General features: G+C 48.5%; 10 protein-coding genes across 10 annotated transcripts; 5 read left to right on the top strand and 5 right to left on the bottom strand.

The window, feature by feature from the left end:
* The first annotated feature begins 14 nt into the window (after positions 1-14).
* CNI03470 (Machado-Joseph disease protein 1 (Ataxin-3), putative) lies at positions 15-1,977 on the top strand. Its single transcript, XM_572615.1, has 7 exons — positions 15-143; positions 204-242; positions 297-312; positions 383-442; positions 492-668; positions 722-1,758; positions 1,812-1,977. The coding sequence occupies exons 1-7, from the start codon at positions 128-130 to the stop codon at positions 1,847-1,849; spliced, it is 1,383 nt and encodes a 460-aa protein (XP_572615.1). The 5' UTR covers positions 15-127; the 3' UTR covers positions 1,850-1,977.
* Positions 1,946-4,541, bottom strand: CNI03460 (Golgi vesicle transport-related protein, putative). Its single transcript, XM_572617.2, has 8 exons — positions 4,411-4,541; positions 4,222-4,332; positions 3,829-4,169; positions 3,582-3,780; positions 3,437-3,531; positions 2,739-3,383; positions 2,186-2,689; positions 1,946-2,132 (listed from the first exon to the last, which is right to left on the bottom strand). The coding sequence occupies exons 1-8, from the start codon at positions 4,451-4,453 to the stop codon at positions 2,049-2,051; spliced, it is 2,022 nt and encodes a 673-aa protein (XP_572617.1). The 5' UTR covers positions 4,454-4,541; the 3' UTR covers positions 1,946-2,048.
* An 819-nt stretch (positions 4,542-5,360) lies between these two features.
* Positions 5,361-6,438, top strand: CNI03450 (expressed protein). Its single transcript, XM_024657865.1, has 7 exons — positions 5,361-5,435; positions 5,530-5,566; positions 5,620-5,643; positions 5,719-5,825; positions 5,889-6,012; positions 6,091-6,255; positions 6,321-6,438. The coding sequence occupies exons 1-7, from the start codon at positions 5,416-5,418 to the stop codon at positions 6,354-6,356; spliced, it is 513 nt and encodes a 170-aa protein (XP_024513449.1). The 5' UTR covers positions 5,361-5,415; the 3' UTR covers positions 6,357-6,438.
* Positions 6,439-6,488: 50 nt separating this feature from the next.
* On the bottom strand, positions 6,489-8,987 carry CNI03440 (conserved hypothetical protein). The gene is made up of 5 exons (XM_024657864.1): positions 8,730-8,987; positions 8,622-8,650; positions 7,316-8,569; positions 6,810-7,191; positions 6,489-6,742 (listed from the first exon to the last, which is right to left on the bottom strand). The coding sequence occupies exons 1-5, from the start codon at positions 8,957-8,959 to the stop codon at positions 6,616-6,618; spliced, it is 2,022 nt and encodes a 673-aa protein (XP_024513450.1). The 5' UTR covers positions 8,960-8,987; the 3' UTR covers positions 6,489-6,615.
* A 164-nt stretch (positions 8,988-9,151) lies between these two features.
* CNI03430 (transcription initiation protein spt4, putative) lies at positions 9,152-10,291 on the top strand. The gene is made up of 3 exons (XM_572890.2): positions 9,152-9,329; positions 9,403-9,511; positions 9,597-10,291. The coding sequence occupies exons 1-3, from the start codon at positions 9,216-9,218 to the stop codon at positions 9,713-9,715; spliced, it is 342 nt and encodes a 113-aa protein (XP_572890.1). The 5' UTR covers positions 9,152-9,215; the 3' UTR covers positions 9,716-10,291.
* CNI03420 (expressed protein) lies at positions 9,750-11,109 on the bottom strand. Its single transcript, XM_572878.1, has 3 exons — positions 10,584-11,109; positions 10,339-10,516; positions 9,750-10,226 (listed from the first exon to the last, which is right to left on the bottom strand). The coding sequence occupies exons 1-3, from the start codon at positions 11,000-11,002 to the stop codon at positions 9,984-9,986; spliced, it is 840 nt and encodes a 279-aa protein (XP_572878.1). The 5' UTR covers positions 11,003-11,109; the 3' UTR covers positions 9,750-9,983.
* Positions 11,110-11,338: 229 nt separating this feature from the next.
* Positions 11,339-13,712, top strand: CNI03410 (iron hydrogenase, putative). Its single transcript, XM_572892.2, has 5 exons — positions 11,339-11,457; positions 11,509-11,601; positions 11,656-11,795; positions 11,848-12,366; positions 12,420-13,712. The coding sequence occupies exons 1-5, from the start codon at positions 11,437-11,439 to the stop codon at positions 13,597-13,599; spliced, it is 1,953 nt and encodes a 650-aa protein (XP_572892.1). The 5' UTR covers positions 11,339-11,436; the 3' UTR covers positions 13,600-13,712.
* CNI03400 (hypothetical protein) lies at positions 13,683-17,447 on the bottom strand. Its single transcript, XM_024657863.1, has 6 exons — positions 17,056-17,447; positions 15,990-17,005; positions 15,851-15,938; positions 15,721-15,802; positions 15,351-15,669; positions 13,683-15,297 (listed from the first exon to the last, which is right to left on the bottom strand). The coding sequence occupies exons 2-6, from the start codon at positions 16,802-16,804 to the stop codon at positions 13,818-13,820; spliced, it is 2,784 nt and encodes a 927-aa protein (XP_024513579.1). The 5' UTR covers positions 16,805-17,005; positions 17,056-17,447; the 3' UTR covers positions 13,683-13,817.
* Positions 17,448-17,841: 394 nt separating this feature from the next.
* Positions 17,842-22,702, top strand: CNI03390 (conserved hypothetical protein). The gene is made up of 10 exons (XM_024657862.1): positions 17,842-18,687; positions 18,748-18,853; positions 18,912-19,547; positions 19,612-19,843; positions 19,905-20,186; positions 20,267-20,757; positions 20,810-20,831; positions 20,893-21,177; positions 21,236-22,317; positions 22,388-22,702. Exons 1-10 carry the CDS (start codon positions 17,906-17,908, stop codon positions 22,559-22,561), a joined length of 4,092 nt encoding a protein of 1,363 aa, XP_024513452.1. The 5' UTR covers positions 17,842-17,905; the 3' UTR covers positions 22,562-22,702.
* Positions 22,105-23,582, bottom strand: CNI03380 (expressed protein). The gene is made up of 3 exons (XM_572876.2): positions 22,931-23,582; positions 22,657-22,877; positions 22,105-22,566 (listed from the first exon to the last, which is right to left on the bottom strand). Exon 1 carries the CDS (start codon positions 23,564-23,566, stop codon positions 22,988-22,990), a length of 579 nt encoding a protein of 192 aa, XP_572876.1. The 5' UTR covers positions 23,567-23,582; the 3' UTR covers positions 22,105-22,566; positions 22,657-22,877; positions 22,931-22,987.

The raw sequence follows: 23,582 nt of genomic DNA, 5'->3' as shown, positions 1-23,582 counted from the left end.
GTACTGCACGACCACCCAAAGAATAGGCTGGTTTCACATCTTATACCCAGGGTTAGGCAACAGAAGCTACATTATCCAGTAACTATCGCCGTGATAGAAATAAAACCTTCCCTTAGGATTTGACGAGATGGATCTCGTTCCGTGTAAGTTTCTCGGCCTTCCACATCGTTAGTCTTTGAACAGATATTAACTTCGCCCCGTAGACATGTATTATGAGAAGCAAGAGGCTGGATCTCAGCTCTGTAAGCACCACTCTAGTCCGAAAATGACCTGACTAAGCTGATCTCCCCTGATAGGTGCTCAACACTGCCTGTATGTCAAGTTGTCATGGCGGAATCAGCGCATGGCCGCCCATATAGCAGACTGATGTATACTTCCGTAGGAATAACCTTCTCCAGCAGTATACCTACTCTGAGTTTGACTTGGCTGATATCGCGAAGAGGTAAACATCTGCATGACTGTTGTATCACATTACACTAACGCATTCCCAGACTTGACCAAGCTGAGAACGCTACTCTCGATGTTAACCATCAGCTTAGAAAGTCTTACAACTACGATGATACTGGTTATTTCTCCATTTCAGTATTAGAACGCGCATTGGAAGTTTGGGACCTAACCATGGTTAGGTGGAGAGGTGAAGCCATGAAGCCATATCAAGACCATCCAGAGTAAGCTGCATTTTACGATCAACAGCACAATCCGTTGACCAAACATGTAACAGAGATCAAGCCGCTTTTATTCTTAATCTCGCATCTCACTGGTTTACCCTCCGTCGCTTCGCCCCCAATCCTCCTCATGCTGCTGCCTCCAAAAGGTGGTACAACCTCAACTCCTTCCTCGCTGACGGCCCCGAATGGATCTCCCCTACCTACCTTCACATGGTGCTGACACAGGCCGAGCAAGAAGGCTACTCCGTATTTGTCATCAGAAAGGCAACACCGGGGACCAAAGAAGGCGAAGAAGCAGGTGAAGCGGAAGGATGGGGAGATGGCGGCATCGGTCAGTTGCCGGAATCTCTGGGTGATGTGATGGCCGTGGAGCTAGGCGAGCCAGTGGGAAGGTCTGGTGGACTGTTAAGTGGGACGATTGGACCCACAAAAGAATCCAAAACTACTCAAATGTCTATACCCGCCGACCCGAATACTACCACTGTAGATGCTGAACCTTCGTCACCGTCCCGACCTCCTCGTCGACGCCGTCAGCCGGATCTATCGTCAGACCCAACCGAGATCGTCGACGACCCTTACGCTCGACCCGCTCCTTCTCGCTCACGACAATCATCTTCACGTTCCAACCCTGCCCAACATCAAGTTATCGGAGATGATGAAGGCGACATCTTTGATCAGACTCATGGTATTCCATCACATTATGATGAGACACCTGACGATGATAATGCTGACGACGATTTTGAAATGAGCCGTTCTCGGGCGTACGCTGGTACGATGGACTTCCAGTTTCAAAGTCGGAGTTATGATGACGAGGATGAGGCTCTCCAAGCAGCTCTGAAAGCTAGTATGGCAGACCTGCCCGAAGGATGGGAGATGCCTGATATCTTGAAACCAGAAAGCGAGAGACAGGCATTTACTACTACTACCAGCATTATGACTACTACTACTACTACTCCACCGGTAGCGCCGGAAGCGCAAAGGGAAGAATCTCCTGTGGCGACATCAGTAGCTGAGGAAAAGGACATTGTAGAGTCAAACGAAGTAGAGGACGATAGCGATGACGTTCAACCAGCCGAGGAACCATCCCCTGGTAAGTCTCTGTCATTTCATTATCTACAGATGACAAAGCTAACATCATTGCAGAGGAGATTCGACGAAGGCGTCTTGCTCGCTTCGGTTAGTCTTGTCCCAGGCTTCCAGTTAATTTTTCTTTCCATCAGTTATTCAAGATTATGATGGGGAATTTTCACCTTTGGAAGATGCGGACTAATGCGCGATAGAGTCAAGAGGAATATGCATATTGTACAAACAACGATTTACATCCGTTTGGACCTTTTTGAACTGCTTGGCACCACGTGATACTGAAAAAAACCGGATTGACTATGGGTGGATTGTCACTGGTGGATGTGAAGTAGAGTCGCTTGCAGCCATGGTATTCCAAAGAATGAAGAGAATCAGAATATGCTATAGTCTCGATATTAGCACATTTTATCTTCATGAGTTGTACAAACACTCACCAAGCTTCCCGCGTAGAGAATGAACAGATTTCTCGCCCTCTTATTACCCACTATCGCCCTAGTCAAACTAAATACTCCTCTTTCCACGGGATTCAACGCCTGAATAGCTCTTTGGGCTTCTCGTCCCTTGAATGCCTCAAACGGATTAAGCGACTCGTCGTACTTGTCTTTATACTTTCCGATTTCTTCATCTCTCCTTCCCAGCACACCGGTCAACAGTCCCCCTGTGCCACCTCCCGAGGAGTATGCCCCACCTGAGGGTCCAGCCTTGGCAAATGAAGAATCTCGGTACGATCCCATGTATCTCACTTTCTCGTACAGCTTAAGATTATCGGTTTGAAGGGATTTAACTTCAGTGCGCAAATCTGATATGGTCTCGAATTGTTTCCGCAATTCGTCTTCCAGCTCAGCATTGCGCTGTCGGAAACGGTCACGTTGGGAAGTGACGATAGGGAGGATAGAGGTATCTTGAGAGCCAGAATTGGCGGGCGATGCACGGCCGTCCTGACGTGATATCAGAAGTTGCTTGTTGAAGCAGGGTAAGAAAACTCACAGGCTTGCTACCGATATCTAACCCAGCAAGGCCCTGCCCTGGGGTTCCAACCCGGTCTTCTCGATTGTTTAAGACCATCAAGTCACTTTCCAGCTTCTCAACTAATTCTCTTTGCAAGGCCAAATCCACCTGCAGACCCTCAATCATCTCCTCCGCCTTAGCATGCTCGCTGGAAAGATCTTCCCAAGAAACCCGAAGCTTTGTGAGATCTTCCAGAAGACGACGGTTCTTCGAGGTGAGGAGTTTTTCGAGAGATTGACCGCGTTGCTTGTTGGCGACAGAAGCGTTTGGGTCGGGCAACCGAGGCTCCTCTCCGTCGTTATCTTCAAAGTCGGCTCCAGAGAATTCCACATACTTCATAATTTCAAGCTCTCGCTTGATTTCATCGTAATCGGCCATCCCCTTCATCTTGGCCTTCAATCCATCAACCTCGGCAGTTCGAGCAGCAATTTCCTTCGCAGATTCCTCGGCCTGTTTTTTGAACTGGCGATCCGCTTCGGCTTTGGCGTCCTTGGCAGCATCAAGAGCGGCGAGTATGCGAGATGCTTCGGCTTCAAGTTCGGATATTTGTGCTTCGAATGCTTTGACTTTCTCAGCCTGCTGGGAGCCTGAACGAACAGACTCAATTTCAGAACGGAGAATCTCCTACGAATATGGATCAAAAGGGCTGAACATGACTTATAAACGGAAGGACTCACATTTCGTCGTTCGACGCTTGCTACACGTTCGTTGGCTCGAGCAAGGTCAGCGGCCACCATGTCTAGCTCGGCCAATCTCGCAGCAACGTCTTGCTCTGAGGGGGCACATTAGCGATAATAAGGTCAAAGGCGTCTGGTAACTTACCTTGGCGTTGGTTAGCGTTAAGAAGTTTAGCCTCTGCACTCTCGTTGGACATATGGAGATCTCGCAGTTGTTTTTTGACCATCTCCACTTGTCTCTGAAGGTCCTTTTCTCTTTCTTCGTAATTGCGCATCCTCTCGTCGTACTCTGCATTGAGCTCGTTTTCCTTCTGAGTAACCCTTTCTTGAATTAAATCATCCATCTTTTACGTGTCAGCCCATGTAGGTTCAAATATCACTGCACAACGTACCTTTTCCTCTAGCTGTTCAACCTTGCTCTCAGCCTTCTTCCTCTTCTCCTCCACGTTGGCGGCTTCTCCCAAACTTTTCTTCAATTCCCCGTTTTCCTCTCTCAGTCTGGCTAACTCGCTCTCCAGCATCCTGGCTTCCGCCACTTTGATCGTCTGATCTACAGCTGCATCCAAAAGGGGGTAGGGATCAGGCGCGTCGGCAAGTAACTTGTACACATTCAAGAACGATGTTTCAGACATCTTTGACCGTCGGGTGAGGGCATCGATTTCACCTTGATAAGCCTTGAGAAGGACCTTGATGGCCGCAAATTTCTCAGCATCATCTGGGAGTTTCTTGAATTCTACGAGAGGGGTTATGTCTAGTTCAATCGATTAGACGAAATGGAAACGTACCTCGAGTCTGCTCTGCTAACTTCTTACGGCCGATCAGGTTCTCTTTTTGATTGTCAACAAGCTCAACAGCCGTTGTGTCTAAATTCTTTTGAAGTTCCGACAGATTAATTTCTATATAAAAGCATGTCAGTAACTCGAAAGTGTTCAAATGGGAAGATGCAGTTGGGACAAGATGTGAGAGTCGCTCACCCTTCCACGTAGCCAAAGCGGCCGAGAAATTTTGCTCTGCCATGATGAATCTAGCACACCACTACCTTCTATTTCTAGTCCTGGGAAGTTATGTCTAAGAGATATGAAGAAGTCGAAGAAATATCTCCAAGTATACCTGGTGTCAAAGGTAAATGACGATCGTGGTGCTTGCGAAAAGCGAGAACAACCGCCACCAAACAAACTCGGGGCATTTTGAGGAACGCACCGAGATCGGGACCACTTCGTCTGTCCAGCATAGCGAGATAGGTTTTGCTGTAAATTCGACCCGCGTTTGCTGTAAGTTCAAAATGCATCACGGTTTGCTGCTGTAATTTGTGCTTTGTTGTTTGCTGTAATTTCATTCGAATCCTCATATCTCCTTCAGTTCTGCATATTATGCAATGCTTAGCCCTTGGGATATGTGGTAACAAGAGGTCTGTTTTATAAGCGAACATTATCAGCAGTGTGTATGCACTGAAGAAACTAATGAGTATCAATCCTCTCATAATTAAGTATAGGCGACTTTTTTTGCAACATCCACCATATATGACTATCGTTTCCGTTAAGGAGCACCATCATTACATAAGGCATATGAATCATGACATATGATCCAGTCATTATTCTCCACATGCAAAGCCCTTCCTGCTCCATTAACAAAAAGGTTCCAACTTTTGTTAGTTTTTCTGCTGTTCATGTTGGAGAAAGGACTCACCGACCGTGACCTCAGCTCCTATTTATTAACTATTTAAATTATTTGTATTTATGATGGTAAGAGGTGGAGTCGGATGTGGAGGAACTGGCTTGCGGATGGCCGAGAGGGGGTAGGATAACATGACTAATCCTGTTATGACGACAGTCGAGATAACGGCAGCCGGTAGAATTCTGATACGGCAAGGGATATATATATTAGCACACCAATGTTCGAATGTGGATCATGCATTTTATCAGCCATAACAAACACTAATTACAACTGTACATCTAACTAGCTGAATCAGTACCATAAACATGCCAGTTCTTCTCGAAGGGTAAATATATGAGAGAGCGGGGAGCTGGTGGGGGGTGGGTGAAATGCGAGTGTGGATTTGGGAATGATGCTGACCAAGATACCTTTCCCGATAGGAGCTGCCACTGTAAGACCGTCAAATACACTGTCCAGGTGAGTGTCGCGCACTGACCCACGTATGAGCTTGATGCTGACATGTTCTACAGTCCAACACACCGGTGCCCTTCCAGGTAAGAGCGTTATCCGCAGAGGACGACCATAATGTACATCTATTCTAGGCAGATATCTGACTTCAAGTGCTCTAGCAATGCCAGTGCTCCATCTGTCGTAAAGTGGGTGGATACATGGGAAGTGTCAACATGATGGGCAACACCAAGACTCTCAACATTATTAGAGGCAAGGACAAGATCAAGTGCGCACCAAGCCATGTTATGACCGTTGTATCAGACCAAAAGGAAATTAACCATCTTATCAGGGTCTATGTTGCTGCACTCGATTTTGACGAGAATGACAAACCGACAAAAATGGGCACTTCCAAGAGGAGTTTCTGCACCGAGTGTAGCAGTATGCTTTGGAACTACCACGACGAGTGGCCTGACGTTCGTCCATCATCGTTTCACATCGTCATAGGAACGGGTAGCGAATTGGCTAACGCATAATTGTGGACATCTATAAAGTGGATCTATCCCTTCGCCTCATCTATTGACAAGCCTAACCCTCTCCCATCCATTCCCGAGTCGGCTTCACTCATCTGTATCAAGCGTGACTCGTGTCCTGAGCACGTCCCTGTACCCGCAGGAGCTAAAGTGTATGACGACTATGGCCCCGGTAATAGTATTGAGGTAAGTAGTATTGTAATCACTGGTGTATCATAACGAGCTCTATAACTGATGGGATGGACCGACAGGGTTGGCACAAGGAAAACAAGTGTTGGGCAGACTAATAGCTGGTTATTTAACTTCGCTGCGTAAATGGATACAGTCGAAAATAGTAGAAATCTCTGCAGTCATGAAGTTCGCATAAAGTTGAAACAGCGCAATAGAGCACCGGGTAAAATCGTTAAGGGATAATCATCTTACACGCGACTTGAAATACATGAGACTAGGACGAATGACGAACAGTTACAAAATCCGACCCCCCATTATTCTCCCATAAAAAGAAGTCCTTCAATCCATGGCTCACTTTCCAGGCTTGTCACTTCTCTACCCTTCATTATCCAATTCCATTTCCATGTTCCTGAAGTGCGCAAAATGTCCTTCACAATCCTTCATCATCTCTTTGGCCATTTCGTAGACTTGAGAATCAGGAGCATTGTACATCATCGCATTCCTGATTATGTTATTGTATTAGTAAAATGATTCAAATACCACTAACTGTAAGGCGTGGGAAGACTCACGAGAACATGAGAAGCACATCCCTCTCAAGCTCGTCAATCCGCTCGATCCTCCCATCCTTGATCTTCCCTTTGATTGTCTTCAAGTCCATAGGTCTCTTGATCACCGAATAATAATCCGGAGCATCAGATTTCCTGACTGGGGACTCAAAGATCGTGCCGAATCTGTGGGAAGCCATCGCCTCGAGGAGGGAGAACAAGAATGGTTTGGACGATTTCTTGCCTTTTTCCTTGATGCTGTTGTTGGGCGTTGGGGCAGTGGGAGAGTCTGGATCAGGATTTTCCATATCGTCATCATTGTTATTGGTGGTGTCGTCATCATCATGGTCATCATGATCGTCGTTGTTTGCTGAAGCGTGCTCATTTTCGACCGACTCGCGAAGGTCTAGTCGGGGGACTACCTGTCAGCCGATCCAAAATTCGTCATCGGCAATGTTTTCAACAAACAAGAGAAAAACGTAGGTTTTTTTCTTCTTCCATTTTTAAAACAAGGAAAGATGAAGACTTACTTCGTGTAGTGGCCCGAGTTCCTCGACGCTCACGTTCAACAGGGGTTGGCGTGGCCGCAGCTTGTTGCTGCTGTTCGGGGAGACCAGATTTCCGGCGCGAGGCTCGGGTCGATTTACGTATTTCAGGCTCATGTTCCTCTGCCGCAGTTGGAGTTGGGGGTCCATCATCCGCGTCCGCCGCATCGGCAGTCTGACCTCGGACTGATTTAGAAACTACATCGTCCCTCATTCCCCGCCTACCTGCAGCAGGGGCAGCCGCACGTCTTGAACTTCTTCGTTCCCCCTCACCTCCTGGTGTAGCAGCAGAAGTTGTAGAGGAGACAGATGGAGCGCGCCGGGATATAGCAGGTGAAGTATCTTTGGGAGGTAAAGAAGGAGAAGCAGATGGTTTGGTCAGGGAAGAACGTTTGGAACGACGGCCACGAGTTGTAGGTGGTTCCTCCTCCTTTTCCTCGGCTCCTCCTCCTTCTTCTTCTTCTTCTTCTGCAGCCTCTCCCGCTTCGAATTCTTCGGGTTCCTCGGTGACAGCGCCGCGTCGACTATTTCGCTTGGTAGGAGGTGCACCCTTGGGTTGTGAGACGGCTTTACGCTTATTAGTCTTCTTCTCGGGTACGACTTCCTCGTCCTGCTCCCCTTCTCCTTTTTCTTCCTCTTTCTCTGCATCCTCCTCCTCTTTTTCCTCATCGGCAGCAGTCTTGACAGATCGGGAAGGAGAGTGGTCGGAAGGAGCGGGCGAAAGTGGTGATGGCTGCGGAGAAAGAGTGGCGCGCGATGCATCGGGCGTCTTCATCTGTTCTATCGGGTTTTTTACTTTTGATTCAAGGAATTCAGGCTTTAATGATTTTGACGGTCCCTCCTGCTTCCCCAAAACAGAAACAGCTGGGTTCTCTTCCAAAGTTGAAGCGCCCACAATTTCAACACCCTTTCTAGGCTCTTCCACATCCTTTTGTTTCTCTTCCTTCTCCTTCTTCGCAAGTTCTGGGTCTACTTCACCCTCTTTCACAGGCCCATCCTCGACTGCTTTCTGGATCTCAGCCTTTCCAGGCATCCACTCTTCAACGGCCTTTTTACCATACTTTCTTTCTAACCCAGCCTTAATCTCTTCACGCAGTTGTTCATCCAATTCTCCTTTCTTGAGGGCAGTAATTTCAGACATGAGAGAGGTGAAGCGGGTTTCGTATGATGATATTTCGTTTTGCAGTTCCGTTAGACGGGCTATATAGTAGTTTTGGGCTAGACGAAGGTGCGATTTGGCTACCGAAAGTCTCAGTATGGCATTGAAAAGGCTATATTATGAAAAGCTTACCATGTGGCTTGATACCATCCGGCGCAGGCCTACATGTGAATCTCTTTTATCAGCCTCTGGCTCACATCTGACATTTCACAGATACAGATACTGTATAATAAAACTCACACATTAATCCCGATAGCACCCATTAGTTCCTTGTATATCCCCTCACATCTCTCTGGCGTGAAAAGCTTTGCCGGTCTCGCATGCGGTGTAGCATCCTTGATACAAGGATGATCTAACAAAAGGCTGCTGACCTCTGCCCAGCTGAATGCTCCGAGTTTATAGACTGCCTGGGAAAGGAGGAGTTTTTCTTGGGTTGTCAAGGGATCGGATAGGGGTGTCTGTGAAGACATGGCTCTGGAGCAAGTTAGGAATGGCCGGAAATGAAGGATTCAAGATGAGATGATCATTGGAACGCGGAAAGTAAGGGCGATATTCATTTTCGCCTACAAGCATACGTTTGGTAATGATTACGTAAATGATTTAACACCGTGTTATGCAGCCAACTGCTACCAACGAAGAAGGCCATTCGAGCCTCGAGACTATTCTTCTTTCCGCAGGTGTTCATAGACCCACTTCTTGTACCACCCACGAAAAGCAAACGGAAAGATGCCCCCTAAATCTGGAAGAGCAGAACTACGTGCTTGTCTCGTCTGTTCCATCTTACAATCCACAAACGACTTTTTGACACAAGGATGTCCCAACTGCGAAGATATCCTCGAGGTCAGTCTTACACACTTTTCTGTGTCAAACGGGGTAATGTAAAGGAGGCTGACGTAGAGATCACGGGGAGTAGATGAGAGGTTCAGCTGAAAGAGTGGCGGAATGTACGAGTTTGTTGTATGATGGTATGATTGCAATGATTGAGCCGTCCGAGAGCTGGGTTGCGAGATGGCAACGTATAGGTCAGCCCTTTTTCCCCTCTCTCCCCCCGTTTTGTCCCTCAAACAAGACCGGACAGCTGACAAAAAGTGGGATCGGGATGAACAGATAAAAGGATGAGAGGTATTTACGCTGTGCGAGTGACAGGCCGGGCACCACAAGATGTGATTGATGCGATTGAAGCCAGGGGTGGTGTGTATAGACCCAGGGATGCGGTTGAAGATTAGACTGGTAGAAGGTCAGGTTCGACATGCTAGTTGCGAGGTGTTACGCTATGATTCATGGGGGCAAAGAGCATGTAGAGGGCTAGGAGAGGCGTTGTTTTGGGTTATGTGCTATGATTTGGCTGAGACCACAAAGGATATACAAATACTGTATGTATTCATCTTCTTAATAATGCCAACTGGCCCCATATAGGTCTTTCAATCATCACACAATCTAACGTGTCCGACCATCACTGTACCTGCCCTTACCAAGCAAATACCTTTCTAAATTTCAAGTGTACATTCCAACAGCCTCTCCGACACCTCTTGCCAAGCCCCTAACTTTTCCCATTCCGGGCGCAGAATAAGGCTCATCATCCTCCTCTGTCCATTTACTCCTCTTTCTGTTCAATGCATCGGAGATAGACGGAGAGATATGAGCGAGGGCGGTGGAGAGATAGGCGAGAGGGAGGGCGGAAAGTGGGAGAGGGAGGATGAGCGTTGTTGGTTGGATGGTAAATGAGGGATGGGCAGACTATTGGCAATGATTTGGTTTAGTTTATTCCATAGTTGTCAAGATCACGACAAGATGCACCGCCCCCATTTGGAAATGAAGATGGACTTCAGTAGCTTGAGATAACACTTACAAGAGATGTAATTGCGCCAGCTAATCCAGTCAAGTAATTCGGGGTTTCATAGGTCTCTGCCCCTTCAACTTTCACCTCTCCTTGGGAAAGGTACCGTATAGGCGGATCAGAACGTACTCTAGAGCCGTCCGTCTTGGACGAAATGTACATCGCAGGGACGTATGTCGTTATTATCGTCCTAGCGCAAGCGGTAGGTTAGCACGTGGAATACATATACACCAAGGCAGTGAGAGTGTTGAACATACCACGACTGGGCTTTCACATTGGCAAATAATTTGTCGGCAATTTCCCATAAAGCCTCATGAGGCAAATCCGCTTCGTTTACCGAGAAAACCATCCCTTCTCCGACTTTCCATCCCTGGCCCGCTTGACGTCCGCCTACCACTATTTTTCCGACCTCTTCCTGTCCGATTGCACTCCCACTCGCACCCAGGTGCTTCTTCAAATACTTGCCAGCCTGACCCAATGCTAATACGAAATCTTTGACTTCCTCATTCCCAGTCCCACGGGTGAAGAGAACTTCGACAGGAGGTGTTTCGACAGAAACCTTGGGTTTAGGCGTGGACGAACCGGGGTAAGCGCCCTGGCCTTCTTCGTCCGAGGAGTCGGATTCTAAAAGGTACCGAGGAGGAGGGGCGTTGAGTGCTGCGAGGTGATCATTCATTGTCTGATACTGGATAGATAAATACAGGTGATATGGGAGTGGACATGGCTCTAGTTGCGTGTTGTTGGATCGACGCGCATCCGCGTCACAGCAGCCCCCCCAGCACAGAAAAAGGGAAATAAATAAATTATAAATGAGTGCTACCTTCTTTACTTGGGCAACCCTGAAGTCGTCGGATCGAGACCAGTTATGATAATTTCATTTTGATCACTGCGAACATTTAATTATTAATTTTATTGGTCGGGGATTACCGTCTTTGTCATCACTTTCGGGGGATTCGGGTGGCGACAAGTCGGAACGAGTAGAATTACAAAGATTACTGTACAAGTAGCCATGCTGCTTTTCTACATACCCATTCGTTCTTGATTTTACAGCTCCATCTCTTACTTTCGATACCTCAGTGAGCCGTCCCCGGTAACGATTTCTACGCTACAATGGCTTTCTCAGGTGCTCTTGTAAGTTTTTCGGAAGCTGCTGGTCATTGACTTTCGCTGACCCCCCAACAGACTATCACCGACTTGGATGACTTTTTAACGCCATCTCAAGCATGTATCATTCCTGTTCGTAATAACAAGAAGCCAGCGGAGGATGAAGGTCCCGTAAGTTACCCGGAAAAATTCAACATGTACTCTATCTGACGCCATGATCTACAGACCGAGATTCATATCGACTCCAACAACAATTACTACGAGGTATCCACATATCCATCGGTTGGTCACGACGATGACATTGGAAATTCCAAGAAGGCGCTCGAGAAGGCAGAAATTAATTTGAACGACTGTTTGGCTTGCAGGTATGATTCCTTCTCCTCCGAAGTCTTATGTCTTGCTGATGTCAGTATGTAGCGGGTGTATCACTTCCACTGAATCGCTCTTGATCACTATGCAGTCTCAGAACGAGATTCTCGAGTTTATCAAAACAAACCCCACAGTGGTAGATCCTGAATCCCCCTGCCACAAGCCCCGTTTACCTATCCTTTCCATATCGCCTCAGACCCTCGCTTCTTTATCGGCTGCTTATGCAACAGCATCCTCTCGACCTCCCATTCCTCTCTTGGTGCTTTTACGGCGTATCCGTGCATTCCTCTCCCAGCCGGAGAAGGGATCTTGGAGAGTATGGGACACCACTTTTGCCCGGCATATGAGCCTGAGAGAATCTGTGGTGGAGTTCCATGAGCGAAAGGACAAGAAGGAAAAGGGTAAGGCTGCGGAGATGCCAATGTTGGCGAGTGCTTGTCCCGGATGGGTTTGTTACGCAGAGAAGGCACAGGGTGATATGTTGCCCTTGTTGAGCGCGGCAAGGAGTAGCCAAGGCATTATTGGAGCTTTAGCAAAGTCTTGGTATGGTCACAAATTGCAGCACAAGTGAGTTCATCTCTTATCGTTTAGATGGAGCCGCCCGCTGACGATTCGGACAGACCCGATGAGATTTATCATGTTACAGCTATGCCTTGTTATGACAAGAAGCTCGAAGCCTCACGATCCGACTTTTATTCTTCCCTCTATTCTACGCGCGACGTCGACTGCGTTCTCACCACTGGCGAACTTGACCTTCTCCTTCAAGAACTTGGATTCGACCCCCACGTTCCCATCGCCAACGAGTCTACCCCGTCTTACTCGGCTACTGAAGACTCGCCATTCCCTGAACTCCTAACTCACGAAGGTTCAAGCTCCGGCTCCTATCTCCAGACCATCATTCACGATGTTCAACGCTCTCATCCCAATCCTACTCGAATCATTACTCGTGAAATCCGAGGTTCAACAGACAATATTGAATACCTTATTCAGGATACTATCACTGGCCAAATCGTTTTCAAGGGTGCCAAGGTTTATGGATTCCGTAATCTTCAAAACCTGGTCCGAAAAGTGGCAAAGGAGACGGGTATCGGTCGTTCCGGTCGAGGTGCAGGTGCCGGCAAGTTAAGTGCTGCCGTCGCAGCCCGTCGGCGAAAAGCCAAGACGGCAGCACCAGCAGCAACTTCTGCTACAACTTCTGCCGAAGGGACAGATGTAGAGAGCATTGCATCTCTCAGTCTAGTTAGCGGAGAGGATAAGAAGCTCGATTTCGTAGAGGTTATGGCTTGTCCTGGAGGATGCGTGAACGGAGGTGGTCAGATGAAGCCAACTGTGCCTACACCCTCGGCTCCGGAAGCGATGGAAGTAGATGAAGAAGGGTACCAGCGACCTCTTCCTGACGATGGTGTAGCCGTCGCTGTCAACGGGGGAAGTAATAATGTAGGTACTGGGACGGTTGCAGGGATGGAAGAAGGGATGCGGTGGTCAACGAAAGAATGGGTTGCCAAGGTAGAAGATATCTATTGGACAGGTCTACCTACCCCTCCGGCGTCACCCCCACTTACTGCTTCAAACGTCAATGGCTTTGCGCCTCAAGTCAAGACAAATGGCACAACCAATGGCCAAGTCAATAACGGCGTAGATCGTAATCTTCAATCTGACCAGCTTGCCGAGGAAATCATCCATGAAGTCTGTGGGGACGATGCGTCTAAGCGATGGGATTTTATGAGGACGAGGTTTAGAAAGGTGGAGAGCGATGTTTTGTCATCAGGAGGGGTTACCCACGAGGCGGTCAAATGGTAGAAAGAGGACTTGTAATAATCACATTCTGTATCGGCATTTCTGGCTTCTCGAGGGCATGTGTGTCATATCTTGTACGGTTCATATTCACAGCATAATGCATAACTATAAACAAAGATTGTAGCACACAAAATAGTATTCGGAATCTGGACACCGAAACCTCGCAATGATTCGATCCTTCGAGTAGCGCCAATCTATCTATTTAACCTTTTCACGCATTCCTACGTTTCCCAATGTCTCGGTCCTACATTCACCTTTGTCCTTGCACTTCCTACCTTTTCAGCCTGAGTTGTAGGGCTCGTTGGACTGCCTGGGAATTGCAAACTCCCACCATAACCCTGCGCATTCACCAACATCACTACCGAACCCTGTTGCGACTCTCTCCCAGGTCCACTCTGTTCGTTATTCAACGACGAATGATGAGGTTGATGATCTCCACTGCCCCTCGACAACGCACTCCCATTCCACCCCACACTTCCATGCATACTATCTACCCTCCCAATACCTGTCATATCAGGGACGACCACCGCCGGCCTGTTACGTTTAGGGGAGCCGCGATCTTTCATGGTAGCAGCGCCGTTAGGGTTGTTCACAGGTAAAGAAGTAAATTGAGGAGCGGGCACTATGGTGTGGCTTATTTTGGGGCGAGACTGGATAGAAGGGGAAGGTGTACCCATAGGGTGTCCAAGACGAAAGGGTTGCGTGATATCAGAGGAAACAAAATCGTGGAAACCGCCTATCCCTGTGGTAGTGGAAGAGTAGACGTTCGCCTGGGGGATGCGGACATTATCCAAACTTGGACAACGATCTTTCTCCCCCGCGACTGGCGGGTCAATATACATGGAATCACCGCTATCTTGAGATAAGTTGGGGTCGGGTGCATGGCCTGTCCCACGGGGAACAAAAAGCTGTGTAGTACCAAACTGAATGGGATCTCGGTTGGTATTATGACAGAGTGCAAGAGGCGCGTTCCACAAGCTTTCTGTGGGAAAAATGCGACTGATTCCAATAGGTGGAGCACGGCCTTCTTGATTGAGCACGGTAGGATGTTCGACAAATGACCAGTTATTCCTATCTTGGCTCGTGGAGTTCATCACCCTTAAATGCGCGTCACCTTGTGCAAAACCTGCCGCATCATCTGAACCTTGCACGTGTCCTCGAGAAGGCACAAAACTCGGTGCCGATGCTCTCTTACTTTGCCCATTTCCCACATGATTATCAGCAGTGCTAGCAGGCATGTTCAGCACGTTCTTCCGCCTGGTCGAATTCTTCTTGAGAAGCACGTTTTTCGCCTTGGGTGTTCCCTCCTGTGTGTTGATACCAGCTCCCGAGCTGGGAGCGGCGCGGACACAGCGGTTAGGCGATTCCCCGTTAGATGAGTGGCGACGAAGTGTGAGGTCTGATAATCGACGGAGACGAGTCATTGCCGTCGCGGCCGGTGGGCGCGGAGGTCTAGTACTCGTCCTTGCTTTTTCACCTTGTGTCCCGGCAGTTGTGGGCCCGCCAGGGTGGGCGGCTTCATTGTACTTATACTGTTTGGTATCATAAGAGTCTTGAGCGGTCAGCCCGGAAGAAGGGAGAGATTGGAAGACTAGAACGTCTCGGCCTTTTGTGAATGGGAGAAGAGGCACTGATCCCGCAAGCTCGAAATGGTTGGCTGTGAGATTGTTGACGATGTTGATGACTAGCATGGGGTGAATACTACAATAATTGATCAGTAAAAAGGTTTTTGATTCATCGAACAGTTACCGCACTTTTCTACGGTCTTCCTCCTCAATCCCCCTCCCACCCACCTCCTCATCCCATCAACCCAAAACCTGTACACTCCATCGTGCACCCACCCTTCCAACTTGACTCCTCTGGGGTCATACCCTTGCCAATTAACCTTCCCTTTCTTCTTTCCCTGCTCCGCAGCTTTGAGCAGCTCGGCATCAGTGGAATTTGGGTCTATGATCCCATTGGATGATTGTTTCAACTTGAGCGGGGAGGCGGAGATGATGGATGTGCGGAGGGCGGAAATGAGAGCAGGGGTGGATTTGAATGGAGGATTGATGAGGGAGAGACGGTCGGGTACTGCGAGGGAGTCAGTCTTTGCGGAAGAGAATAGGGACGGGTTAGACTTGCGCGGGATTGAGAGGGCAAAGAATGCGGGTGGGCCGCGAATCGTTTTGAGAGAGTAGGAAAACAATAGGTCATGGGTATCCTTCTGTGAAGAAGTAAAGTTTAGCTATGGAAGGATAAATGTATGCCTCACCTTGGATCCACCAGCTTGAATGCTCTCGACCAAAGTCCACCCATGTATTCCTAACACTTTGAGTATGCCCAACACAAGGCGGATTGTGCTAAATAGGAGATATCAATCATCAGAGTTGATCCATAATCGATTCACTCACTGAAGCTCCTCGTTACCCTTTCTCTTCCAGACCTTCCCCTCCAGATTGACCGTCCAAACGATCTTATCTTTCTCATCCCTCTCCTTCAGCTCTACCACTCCTAGGCTTCTCTTCACGATGCCATGAGGCCACTGGTCTCTGATGACATTATCAAGAGCCAGTAGTGCACTTGGCGGGAAATTCGTAAACCTTATCTCTCCAGGAGGGGTGAGCGCGATGATCGCATGGTTCGCACTCTTCGGAACAGAGTAACTTCTAAACTCATCGCGCACAAGTAACCCAGTGGAAGAAGGTGGATCATACACACCACCAGGAAGCGGTTTTGGATTGTACAGACTATCAGTCCAAAAGTCTAATCCGAATGTAGGTCTCGTAATGGTGTATGTGCTAGGCAAGCGAGGAACGTCGAGTGGATCTGTCGGGTTGAGCCGCGGGAGCTCAGGCGCAGGATCAGTCCAGAGGGGTAAAGGTGGTGGACTTTGATCGAGCTGGGACATGGCCGCAAGGTAAAGGTTAACTTCGGAAGGAGAGACGTATAGCGTAGCTATGCGATTGGGCTCGAATTGGATGGGTCGAAGATATCCTTGCGGATCAGAGTTGTATACTGAGAGGCGGTTGCTGCTGCTGTTGGGAACACCATCAGACGCGGCAGCAGGAGGTAGTAATTCTGCGGGGCTGACAGCGGAAGCCTTTTCGGCTTTTATAGTTTCGGGGTTTTGCCGTGCGAAGCTGAACCATGATTTACGACTCTGTGGTTTTATCATGGCTGGATGGAAAAAAGAGTGTGTTTGTCGTGAAGAGGCGGGAGTGTTCATAATGTCAATAGCTTCCCGTTCGTTGCTTTGTGTCCGTTGTGGAATCAGTCAACGAGGCAACGTGTACTGTATCTGGTGGAGCTCGGACCAACTCGTGTTAGCATACGTAGACGTGCGGTGAGTATGAAAGTGGAAGACTGTCAGTATATTCGTGAGTATACGAAGGTTACTGGACATGACCTCGTCGAGATGGAGAAGTCACTAATAAGCGGTGATGAGTGATGAATCGACAAAGGAGAAATTTGTCTCACAGCTATTGTTCCTCGAACAGGCGCTCTTCTTCTTCTTTTCTTGTCGGCCGATTAGGTTCTCATCAAATCTACTCAGCTTGTGGTCACGATTGATGGCTTGATATGTAATAGTATGGCCGTATCTGATTAACTGCCTACTTCATTTGCCCTTTCTCTTGCGCGTATTAGTCTATAATCGGATATAGGATTTTAACTAAAGGCGAGGAAAGTGATGAGAAAAGATCTGCGACGGCCGGTAAGGACAAAACCGCCATATTTTCCACGCGCTATTACCCAGCCAACATAATTAGTCTCTTAATTAGGCCCGATATTCCGATTCCCCCAGAGGCAGCCATCCACTACACAAGTCGACACGCCTCTGCAGTGCCGCCAGCTCGTTGGTCAGACAGTACCCTATCCACTACTGTTGCCGCGCAGCTTGAAGAGCACCTACCGATCTCTTTTTCCGTCCCTTGGTTGTTCTCCTCATCCTTTTTTGTCTCTCTCTGAAAGTTACGTCATCTGGGAAGTCGCCGCTCGCTGATTTCATATGGTGGGCAACTACTTGTGTCGATGCTTTTATTGACGCGTTAGAAAGGAGCATGTATGTATGCATGCATGCATGTTTTGAGCCATGCGGAACTTATTCTCTGCATTTCATACATCCCATCGTCATCTGCATCGTGTGTTATAATCCCGTTTTGGTTAGAGATATATGGAGATAAGCCTGTGCCTGATCCGATCGTTGTTAACAGCTGCGCCCTTTCCCGGCCTCCGTCATCTCGTCATCGCATCTCGATCTTTGCATAAAACGAAGCTGACCAGTTGACTTTTCAATTCCAACGCCTCCAGATGCTTTGCCACCGAAAAAATGTCCCAGCCGCCACGCCTACCTCCTCGAAAACCATCACCACTCCCACAAGCCATTACTATAACCCCAGCGTCTGCACTGACCACACCGCCTCCCTTGCCTCCTCGACCGACAACAGCAGGTAGTGTCAGCCGGGAATCTCCGCCCCCACCTATACTCATAGGCGAATCTGTGGCAACAGCTTCAGAAGGTACTCCACAACTATCCGAAGAGGTTCCACGTGTTCAAGTGGCTATCACCCCCGCTAGCCCTGATGAAGAACCAAACGCTTCAAATGTTCTCGAGCAAGCGAGTCAAAGGTTGTCCAACGCGTCGAACGGAGATTTAACAGTCAATGGGGCTGGAAACCGTGATGCAGGGCCAAAAGCAGCTGCTGGCAATGATCTCCTCAATAACGATCCCATCAACGAAGGGCAGGCTTCATCAACGAACGCTTCGTTATTCTCGCCTAACAAAGGCATGCCGCCCGCAGCGGCTCCGTCAAGTCGAAACAGTTCACATATCCCTCTAGCACTGTCTTTATTAAAGAAAGCACTTTCCTCTGGCCTTAAAGATCTACCCGCAATGTCAGGTACCGAACGGGCCATTTTCACCACCATCTTGGTCCTTCTCGCGCACTGCGGATTACCCCTAACATGGCTTATGGTGGCAGCCTTTGGGGGCTATCGTTTACTATCCCAGCTGGATGGGTCCTTACCCCCTCCCACCCATGATGCGAGTATTCAGGAGCAGAAGGAGAAGATTATGCAGACTGGAGATGGTGTGGAAGCTGTTAGCTGGGTGTGAGTTATGTGTACCTCGCCTTCGTGAAAGAAAAAAAAAGGAGAAGCTGACAGACATAGAAACCATGCACTCTATGCTCTGTTCCCACTGATCTCGACGGACGTGTTGACTCCGTTTGTTGATCTGCTTGAAGATGCTCTCGTTGAGGAAGTACCGCCCATCGTTGTAGGTTGCTTTTTTTCTGCTAAATCGATACCACAACTGACGAATAATGAATCTCAAGACAAGTGTCCGCCTTACATCCCCTGCCCTAGGCTCTCAACCTCTTGTGCTCACCTCGCTCCGACCAATGTCGGACAAGGAATGGTTCGCCTCCCTGTCCTCATCTGTCACAAAATCAGACCAAAAAACAGGCGACAAAACCCACTCATCGTCCGCAGAAAAAGCCCCCGCATCCCCTGGTGCTGAACCCCTCAAGAGAGCACGACACAGCCGCCAAACTCCTTCTACCAGCTCATCCAACTTGATCAATAACGGTAAACCCCCTCCTACCCAATCAACTCCGGAATACTCTGGCAGTGATCCCCAGGTTCAGGACGAAGTCCAAAAGCGCCAGAAAAGGGATCGGCTCTTACACAAAATCACACATCGCACACCTAGCAATCTTTCCACCGATCATTCCAAAACCGGTCAAAGCCCAGAGACAAATACAACCCAACAACATCAACCCCAAACTCGATCGGGAGATTGTTTGGAGGATAAAGCGGATAAGTTTGATGGACCGAGGATACATGGAGGATGGGATGAAGAAATTGATGAAGAGGATCCTGACTCGGGGCAGTATGTGAATTATCAAGTGGGATTTGAATATAAGAGAGGAGCGGAGGCTACGCGAAAAGGAAGAGGGCTACATTGCCTTGTGAGTCCTCTCTCTGGTACAAAAGTCGGGAACCGGAGGTGTACAGGGGCTGATTGATTTTCAGGCTTATATTGGGATCGGGGTAAAAGGTTTGGGCAAGGCAGAGATACCGGTCTACATTGATGTGCTCTACGTTAAGGGTGTGGTCAATTTGAGGTTGTTGTTATCCCCGACGCCACCATTCATCACAACAGGTACATTCACATTACCCAGTATGCCGGAATATGATATCTCTGCGAACCCTTTGAAGAAGGGGGCTTTTAACGCTATGGATCTGCCACTTATGAAACCTTACGGTAAGCGCCATATTTTTTTCAATCACAGCAATACTTTCCGATCTAACACTGTCGTCTCAAGTCAAAGCTTCTTTCAAATCCGTCCTTTCCTCTTTCCTACACCCTCAATCATACACAATGGACATCGATCGTCTCCTGCTCGGTGCCGAGTCGTCGAATCGGACCGAACATATCGGTGTACTGCACATCATTTTCCACGGGGCTCGTGATTTGCCAAAGGCAGATACTGTGGGTAGCTGTGATCCCTATTTGGAGGTAGGGTTCGAAAAGGCCAAGAAGCCTGTGTTCAGTACACGGACGATTGGACGGTCGATGAATCCTGTTTGGGAAGAGGAATGTTTTAGTAAGCATGCCTTCTTTGTTTTAAAAAGTTATTTCTTCTTTTGATAGTTTGCACTTTGGCTGACGATGGGATGAATGAAGTTATGGTAGCGGCAGATGCGATTGAAGTCGGCGAAAGTTTCCGAATCTGTGCCAACGACTCTGACCGCTTCTCAGCTGACGACACTCTCGGCGTGGTCCTACTCGATCTCGCCGAGCTCATCGACTCTTGCCGTCAAGGCATGACGCACCGAGTCGACCATTTCGCCGCTGATCGAGCAGCCAAGAACACGTCAGGTACCTTGGAGTGGTCAGTAGAGTTTTGCCCTGTATGGCAAATGTCACCCGAAGAGACAAAGGAGCGTCTCGCCCAGATGCAGAGGGAGAGGGAGAAGTGTGAGCCGCCAAAGGATGCCGCAGAGCCGTGGTGGATAAGATGGATGAAGGATATGGTGCCGGGACAAGATGAATGGGAGTCGGAGAGAATCAAAAGAAGAACAGAGGCAAAAGCGTGGTTAGGTGGGAAGAAAGACAGGGAGGTGTGGGAAGCAGAGGTGGGTGCTAGTGAGGAGAGGCTGAGTGGAATACTGCAGGTAAGTTATTTGGTGGTCTCTGAGGACGCTTTGGAAAACTAACAGAGTTTAGTTTCATATCCATCAATGTCTTGGTAAGCCCCAAGTGTAAAAGCTTCTTCCATCAATTTGCAGCCAGCTAATACATGTACATAGATCTCGAAGTCGAATCCACCGCAGGTACATACGCAACCCAACCTCGCCGCCCTGCTGGCGGTCCTCCAGCACTCGGCCATGTCACAGACCGCAATCCTAACGAAAATAGTGATCCGCCATCAGCCTACTGTGAAGTGCATTTGAACGATAAGTTGGTATATAAGACAAGGACGAAAGAGGTCACACCGATGCCTTATTATAATGCAGTAAGTGAGAGGTTTGTGAGGGATTGGACAAAGGGCAAGGTTGTTTTTGTTGTCAGGGATGCGAGGGATAGGGAACATGGTGAGTCATTTGTGTCGATCAGCGTCGTGGTGGTGAACTGATCAATCTTGCACACAAGATCCCATCCTTGGCCTAGTTGAAATTAACCTGTATGACATTTTGAAAAATACCTCCCAAATTACCCGTTGGTTCCCTCTCACCGCTGGCCTTGGCTGGGGTCGTATTCGTCTTTCGCTGCTTTGGAAATCCCTCGAGATGTATATTCCGCGAGGAATATCGGGGTATGAAGTGGGGACTGTACAGATCAAAAGTTTGGTTTTCACTCCCATGGACGACAGGCATGACGATTTACGGGTCGTCATAAGAACAGACAGCGATACACGCAAAGTCCGGCTTGTCAGCGGGGAAAGCGGAAATAGCAGCGCCGCCCCTGCTGCTTCACCATCCTCCTCTCGCTTTCCCACTCCACCTTCTTCAACTGAACAATACACTTTCCCGCCTTCAACCCATCCTGCTTTGGCAATTATGTACCGTCATTCTTGCGCTATCCACATGTCTGTTCAATCCAGTAAATCGAAACGACGAGTACTCGGGAAGATGAAACTCTTGGGTGTAGGTGTGGTGAGGCTGAATGATGTGCCTGACGGTGAAGGTTCAAGACGTGTTGCTGTTTGGGAGGGAGTCAAAGGCGAGGCAAGTGATTGGGATTTGGACTTCGATGGAGCGGCGGATACACCTCTTGATGAAGATTCAGGGGAATTGTTGAACACGTCCGATTTGACTGATGTAGACCAGAGCCCGCGTCTCAACTCACATCCCAACTCCCTTGCCCTTGCTCGTGTAAAAACAAGTACGTCCAAGCGATCTTCCCGGTCTATCGCTTCGTCCTCTCGCTCTTCGTCAGGGCAACATCGTCTTATAGGATACATTGACGTCAGCTGGGTGCTCGCCCCTGGAATCAGCGCCATCCACCGAAAGCTTGCAAAGCACGATCTAAGATTCGCAAAGGTTTTTGAAGCGTGGGAATCGGCCCGTGATGAACATTATATCGTGCACGAATTGGGTGATGAGGGCAACGAGAGCGATAGTGAGAACGGAGAGGGCGAAAATACTGGGGAGCACGAGTTTGCAGATCTTCAGGATGATATCGTGGAAGATATGTCACCGAGAAAAGCACATTCACACGCCTTGCATAAACGAGTATGTTCATTTCTCCTGTAATCACTCGTAAAAGTGTCATCTTTCAAACTAATCTGCCACTTGATCGTAGCACAAGGGCCTGTTTCAACTCAAAATTGCTCGTACAGGGAAATTCGTCAAAGATAAACTGAGCGCTACAATGCATAACGCTACGAACCACGGTAGTTCAAGTGTGCATGAGGGGTATGGGCGAAGGAGGGGCGCAGATCTTGAGGTGGAAAAAGAGGGCCTGTCGAAATTGTAAAATTGCTTGTAGCGAATAATTGTGCATAGATTGCATTAGGTTTCTGTCAGTATTTTTGCATGGGATAGACCAGTTTGCAATTCTGTACGACATACCAATGGTCTTGGCAGGCCATGTCAGGCTTCGATCAGGGGATGGATGGCAATGCGCGTCACCAGCAGAGATTGGGACAGTTGCTTCCTTCCCGACGATATGAAGTACTAGATTATCTTGAGGTATATTGGCTTTTCGCGACAGGCTGCCTTCCTCAAAGTGTGGGAAGCCTTGAGAAAGCTTGGTAATACTATAAGCTTCAAATGGGAGAGCGTCTAGGGTACTATACAAAATGGTCATTACTACTGCAGGATATGGCTGAGTAGATGGACTCACTGTGGGAAGGTCCGACCTAAAATTTCCATTTGGCACATATGGGTACCAAAACCGATTTTATAACACCCAGTCGAAAATCGTTGCCAGCCCGGCAGCTACAGCCAGAACGAGGACACCTACAAAACTGAGGATGATTCCCAATAACTCTTTCGAATCTGGAGGTTGGAACGGGCCAGTATACTCGAACGATGGACCTTCTAACCTTTCAATGCCATTGAGGTCCATTGATAATCTCTCAAATACAGACCCGCCTGCATCGGACGAATGAACGTGGGGCTTAAGGAGAGGTGTGGATGCGCTTCCGTCATAATCATCTTCCGCATAATTTCCAGTCTTGTCTTCGGTATCCAACAACGCATCTGCCGTTGTCGGAGCCGACAAGTCTTCCACACTCGGTATAGCTTCTAATCTCCCGTTACCTGATGCGGATACAGAACGTCCTAATATGTTTGATCGCCAGTTTTGGGCGAATGGATGGTGACTCTCAATTGGGTTTGGCTGATCGAGATCGTGCGGAGAGATAGGGGAAATCGGCGGAAGGAAGGGAGCGGATGCTAGTACGTTTGGAGACCGGGCAATGGATAGCGAGGATGAGTGAGAGCGTGTTCGCTCTAGATGTGGGGATGGAAAGGGCATTTTGTTGTTGCTAGGG

This window comes from Cryptococcus neoformans (assembly GCF_000091045.1).
Source record: "Cryptococcus neoformans var. neoformans JEC21 chromosome 9 sequence".
Lineage (NCBI taxonomy): Eukaryota > Fungi > Basidiomycota > Tremellomycetes > Tremellales > Cryptococcaceae > Cryptococcus > Cryptococcus deneoformans.
Note: the sequence above shows the minus strand (reverse complement) of the source record. Positions and strands in the feature narration are given on the sequence as shown.

What these genes read in the sequence shown, in the direction of transcription:
- CNI03410 (XM_572892.2), top strand. Translation starts at nt 11,437, where the DNA reads ATGGCTTTCTCAGGTGCTCTT. An exon ending in CAGCGGAGGATGAAGGTCCC is followed by an intron (nt 11,602 to 11,655) that starts GTAAGTTACCCG and finishes CATGATCTACAG; the next exon opens with ACCGAGATTCATATCGACTC. An exon ending in AACGACTGTTTGGCTTGCAG is followed by an intron (nt 11,796 to 11,847) that starts GTATGATTCCTT and finishes GTCAGTATGTAG; the next exon opens with CGGGTGTATCACTTCCACTG.
- CNI03390 (XM_024657862.1), top strand. Translation starts at nt 17,906, where the DNA reads ATGTCCCAGCCGCCACGCCTACCTCCTCGAAAACCATCACCACTCCCA. An exon ending in GCCACTTATGAAACCTTACG is followed by an intron (nt 19,844 to 19,904) that starts GTAAGCGCCATA and finishes TGTCGTCTCAAG; the next exon opens with TCAAAGCTTCTTTCAAATCC. An exon ending in TGCGAGGGATAGGGAACATG is followed by an intron (nt 21,178 to 21,235) that starts GTGAGTCATTTG and finishes CTTGCACACAAG; the next exon opens with ATCCCATCCTTGGCCTAGTT.
- CNI03430 (XM_572890.2), top strand. Translation starts at nt 9,216, where the DNA reads ATGCCCCCTAAATCTGGAAGAGCAGAACTACGTGCTTGTCTCGTCTGT. An exon ending in ACTGCGAAGATATCCTCGAG is followed by an intron (nt 9,330 to 9,402) that starts GTCAGTCTTACA and finishes CACGGGGAGTAG; the next exon opens with ATGAGAGGTTCAGCTGAAAG. An exon ending in TGCGAGATGGCAACGTATAG is followed by an intron (nt 9,512 to 9,596) that starts GTCAGCCCTTTT and finishes CGGGATGAACAG; the next exon opens with ATAAAAGGATGAGAGGTATT.
- CNI03470 (XM_572615.1), top strand. An exon ending in CCATATCAAGACCATCCAGA is followed by an intron (nt 669 to 721) that starts GTAAGCTGCATT and finishes AACATGTAACAG; the next exon opens with AGATCAAGCCGCTTTTATTC. An exon ending in AGCCGAGGAACCATCCCCTG is followed by an intron (nt 1,759 to 1,811) that starts GTAAGTCTCTGT and finishes ACATCATTGCAG; the next exon opens with AGGAGATTCGACGAAGGCGT.
- CNI03400 (XM_024657863.1), bottom strand. Translation starts at nt 16,804, where the DNA reads ATGAACACTCCCGCCTCTTCACGACAAACACACTCTTTTTTCCATCCA. An exon ending in AAGGGTAACGAGGAGCTTCA is followed by an intron (nt 15,939 to 15,989) that starts GTGAGTGAATCG and finishes TCTCCTATTTAG; the next exon opens with CACAATCCGCCTTGTGTTGG. An exon ending in AGGAGGAAGACCGTAGAAAA is followed by an intron (nt 15,298 to 15,350) that starts GTGCGGTAACTG and finishes CAATTATTGTAG; the next exon opens with TATTCACCCCATGCTAGTCA.
- CNI03440 (XM_024657864.1), bottom strand. Translation starts at nt 8,959, where the DNA reads ATGTCTTCACAGACACCCCTATCCGATCCCTTGACAACCCAAGAAAAA. An exon ending in GGTGCTATCGGGATTAATGT is followed by an intron (nt 8,651 to 8,729) that starts GTGAGTTTTATT and finishes ATTCACATGTAG; the next exon opens with GCCTGCGCCGGATGGTATCA. An exon ending in GATGTGCTTCTCATGTTCTC is followed by an intron (nt 6,743 to 6,809) that starts GTGAGTCTTCCC and finishes TAACATAATCAG; the next exon opens with GAATGCGATGATGTACAATG.
- CNI03460 (XM_572617.2), bottom strand. Translation starts at nt 4,453, where the DNA reads ATGGCAGAGCAAAATTTCTCGGCCGCTTTGGCTACGTGGAAGG. An exon ending in TAACGCTAACCAACGCCAAG is followed by an intron (nt 3,532 to 3,581) that starts GTAAGTTACCAG and finishes GTGCCCCCTCAG; the next exon opens with AGCAAGACGTTGCTGCGAGA. An exon ending in CAAGCGTCGAACGACGAAAT is followed by an intron (nt 3,384 to 3,436) that starts GTGAGTCCTTCC and finishes CCATATTCGTAG; the next exon opens with GAGATTCTCCGTTCTGAAAT.
- CNI03380 (XM_572876.2), bottom strand. Translation starts at nt 23,566, where the DNA reads ATGCCCTTTCCATCCCCACATCTAGAGCGAACACGCTCTCACTCATCC.
- CNI03420 (XM_572878.1), bottom strand. Translation starts at nt 11,002, where the DNA reads ATGAATGATCACCTCGCAGCACTCAACGCCCCTCCTCCTCGGTACCTT. An exon ending in AATGTGAAAGCCCAGTCGTG is followed by an intron (nt 10,517 to 10,583) that starts GTATGTTCAACA and finishes CGCTTGCGCTAG; the next exon opens with GACGATAATAACGACATACG. An exon ending in CTGGCGCAATTACATCTCTT is followed by an intron (nt 10,227 to 10,338) that starts GTAAGTGTTATC and finishes CATTGCCAATAG; the next exon opens with TCTGCCCATCCCTCATTTAC.
- CNI03450 (XM_024657865.1), top strand. Translation starts at nt 5,416, where the DNA reads ATGCCAGTTCTTCTCGAAGG. An exon ending in CCGTCAAATACACTGTCCAG is followed by an intron (nt 5,567 to 5,619) that starts GTGAGTGTCGCG and finishes CATGTTCTACAG; the next exon opens with TCCAACACACCGGTGCCCTT. An exon ending in ACCACGACGAGTGGCCTGAC is followed by an intron (nt 6,013 to 6,090) that starts GTTCGTCCATCA and finishes ACATCTATAAAG; the next exon opens with TGGATCTATCCCTTCGCCTC.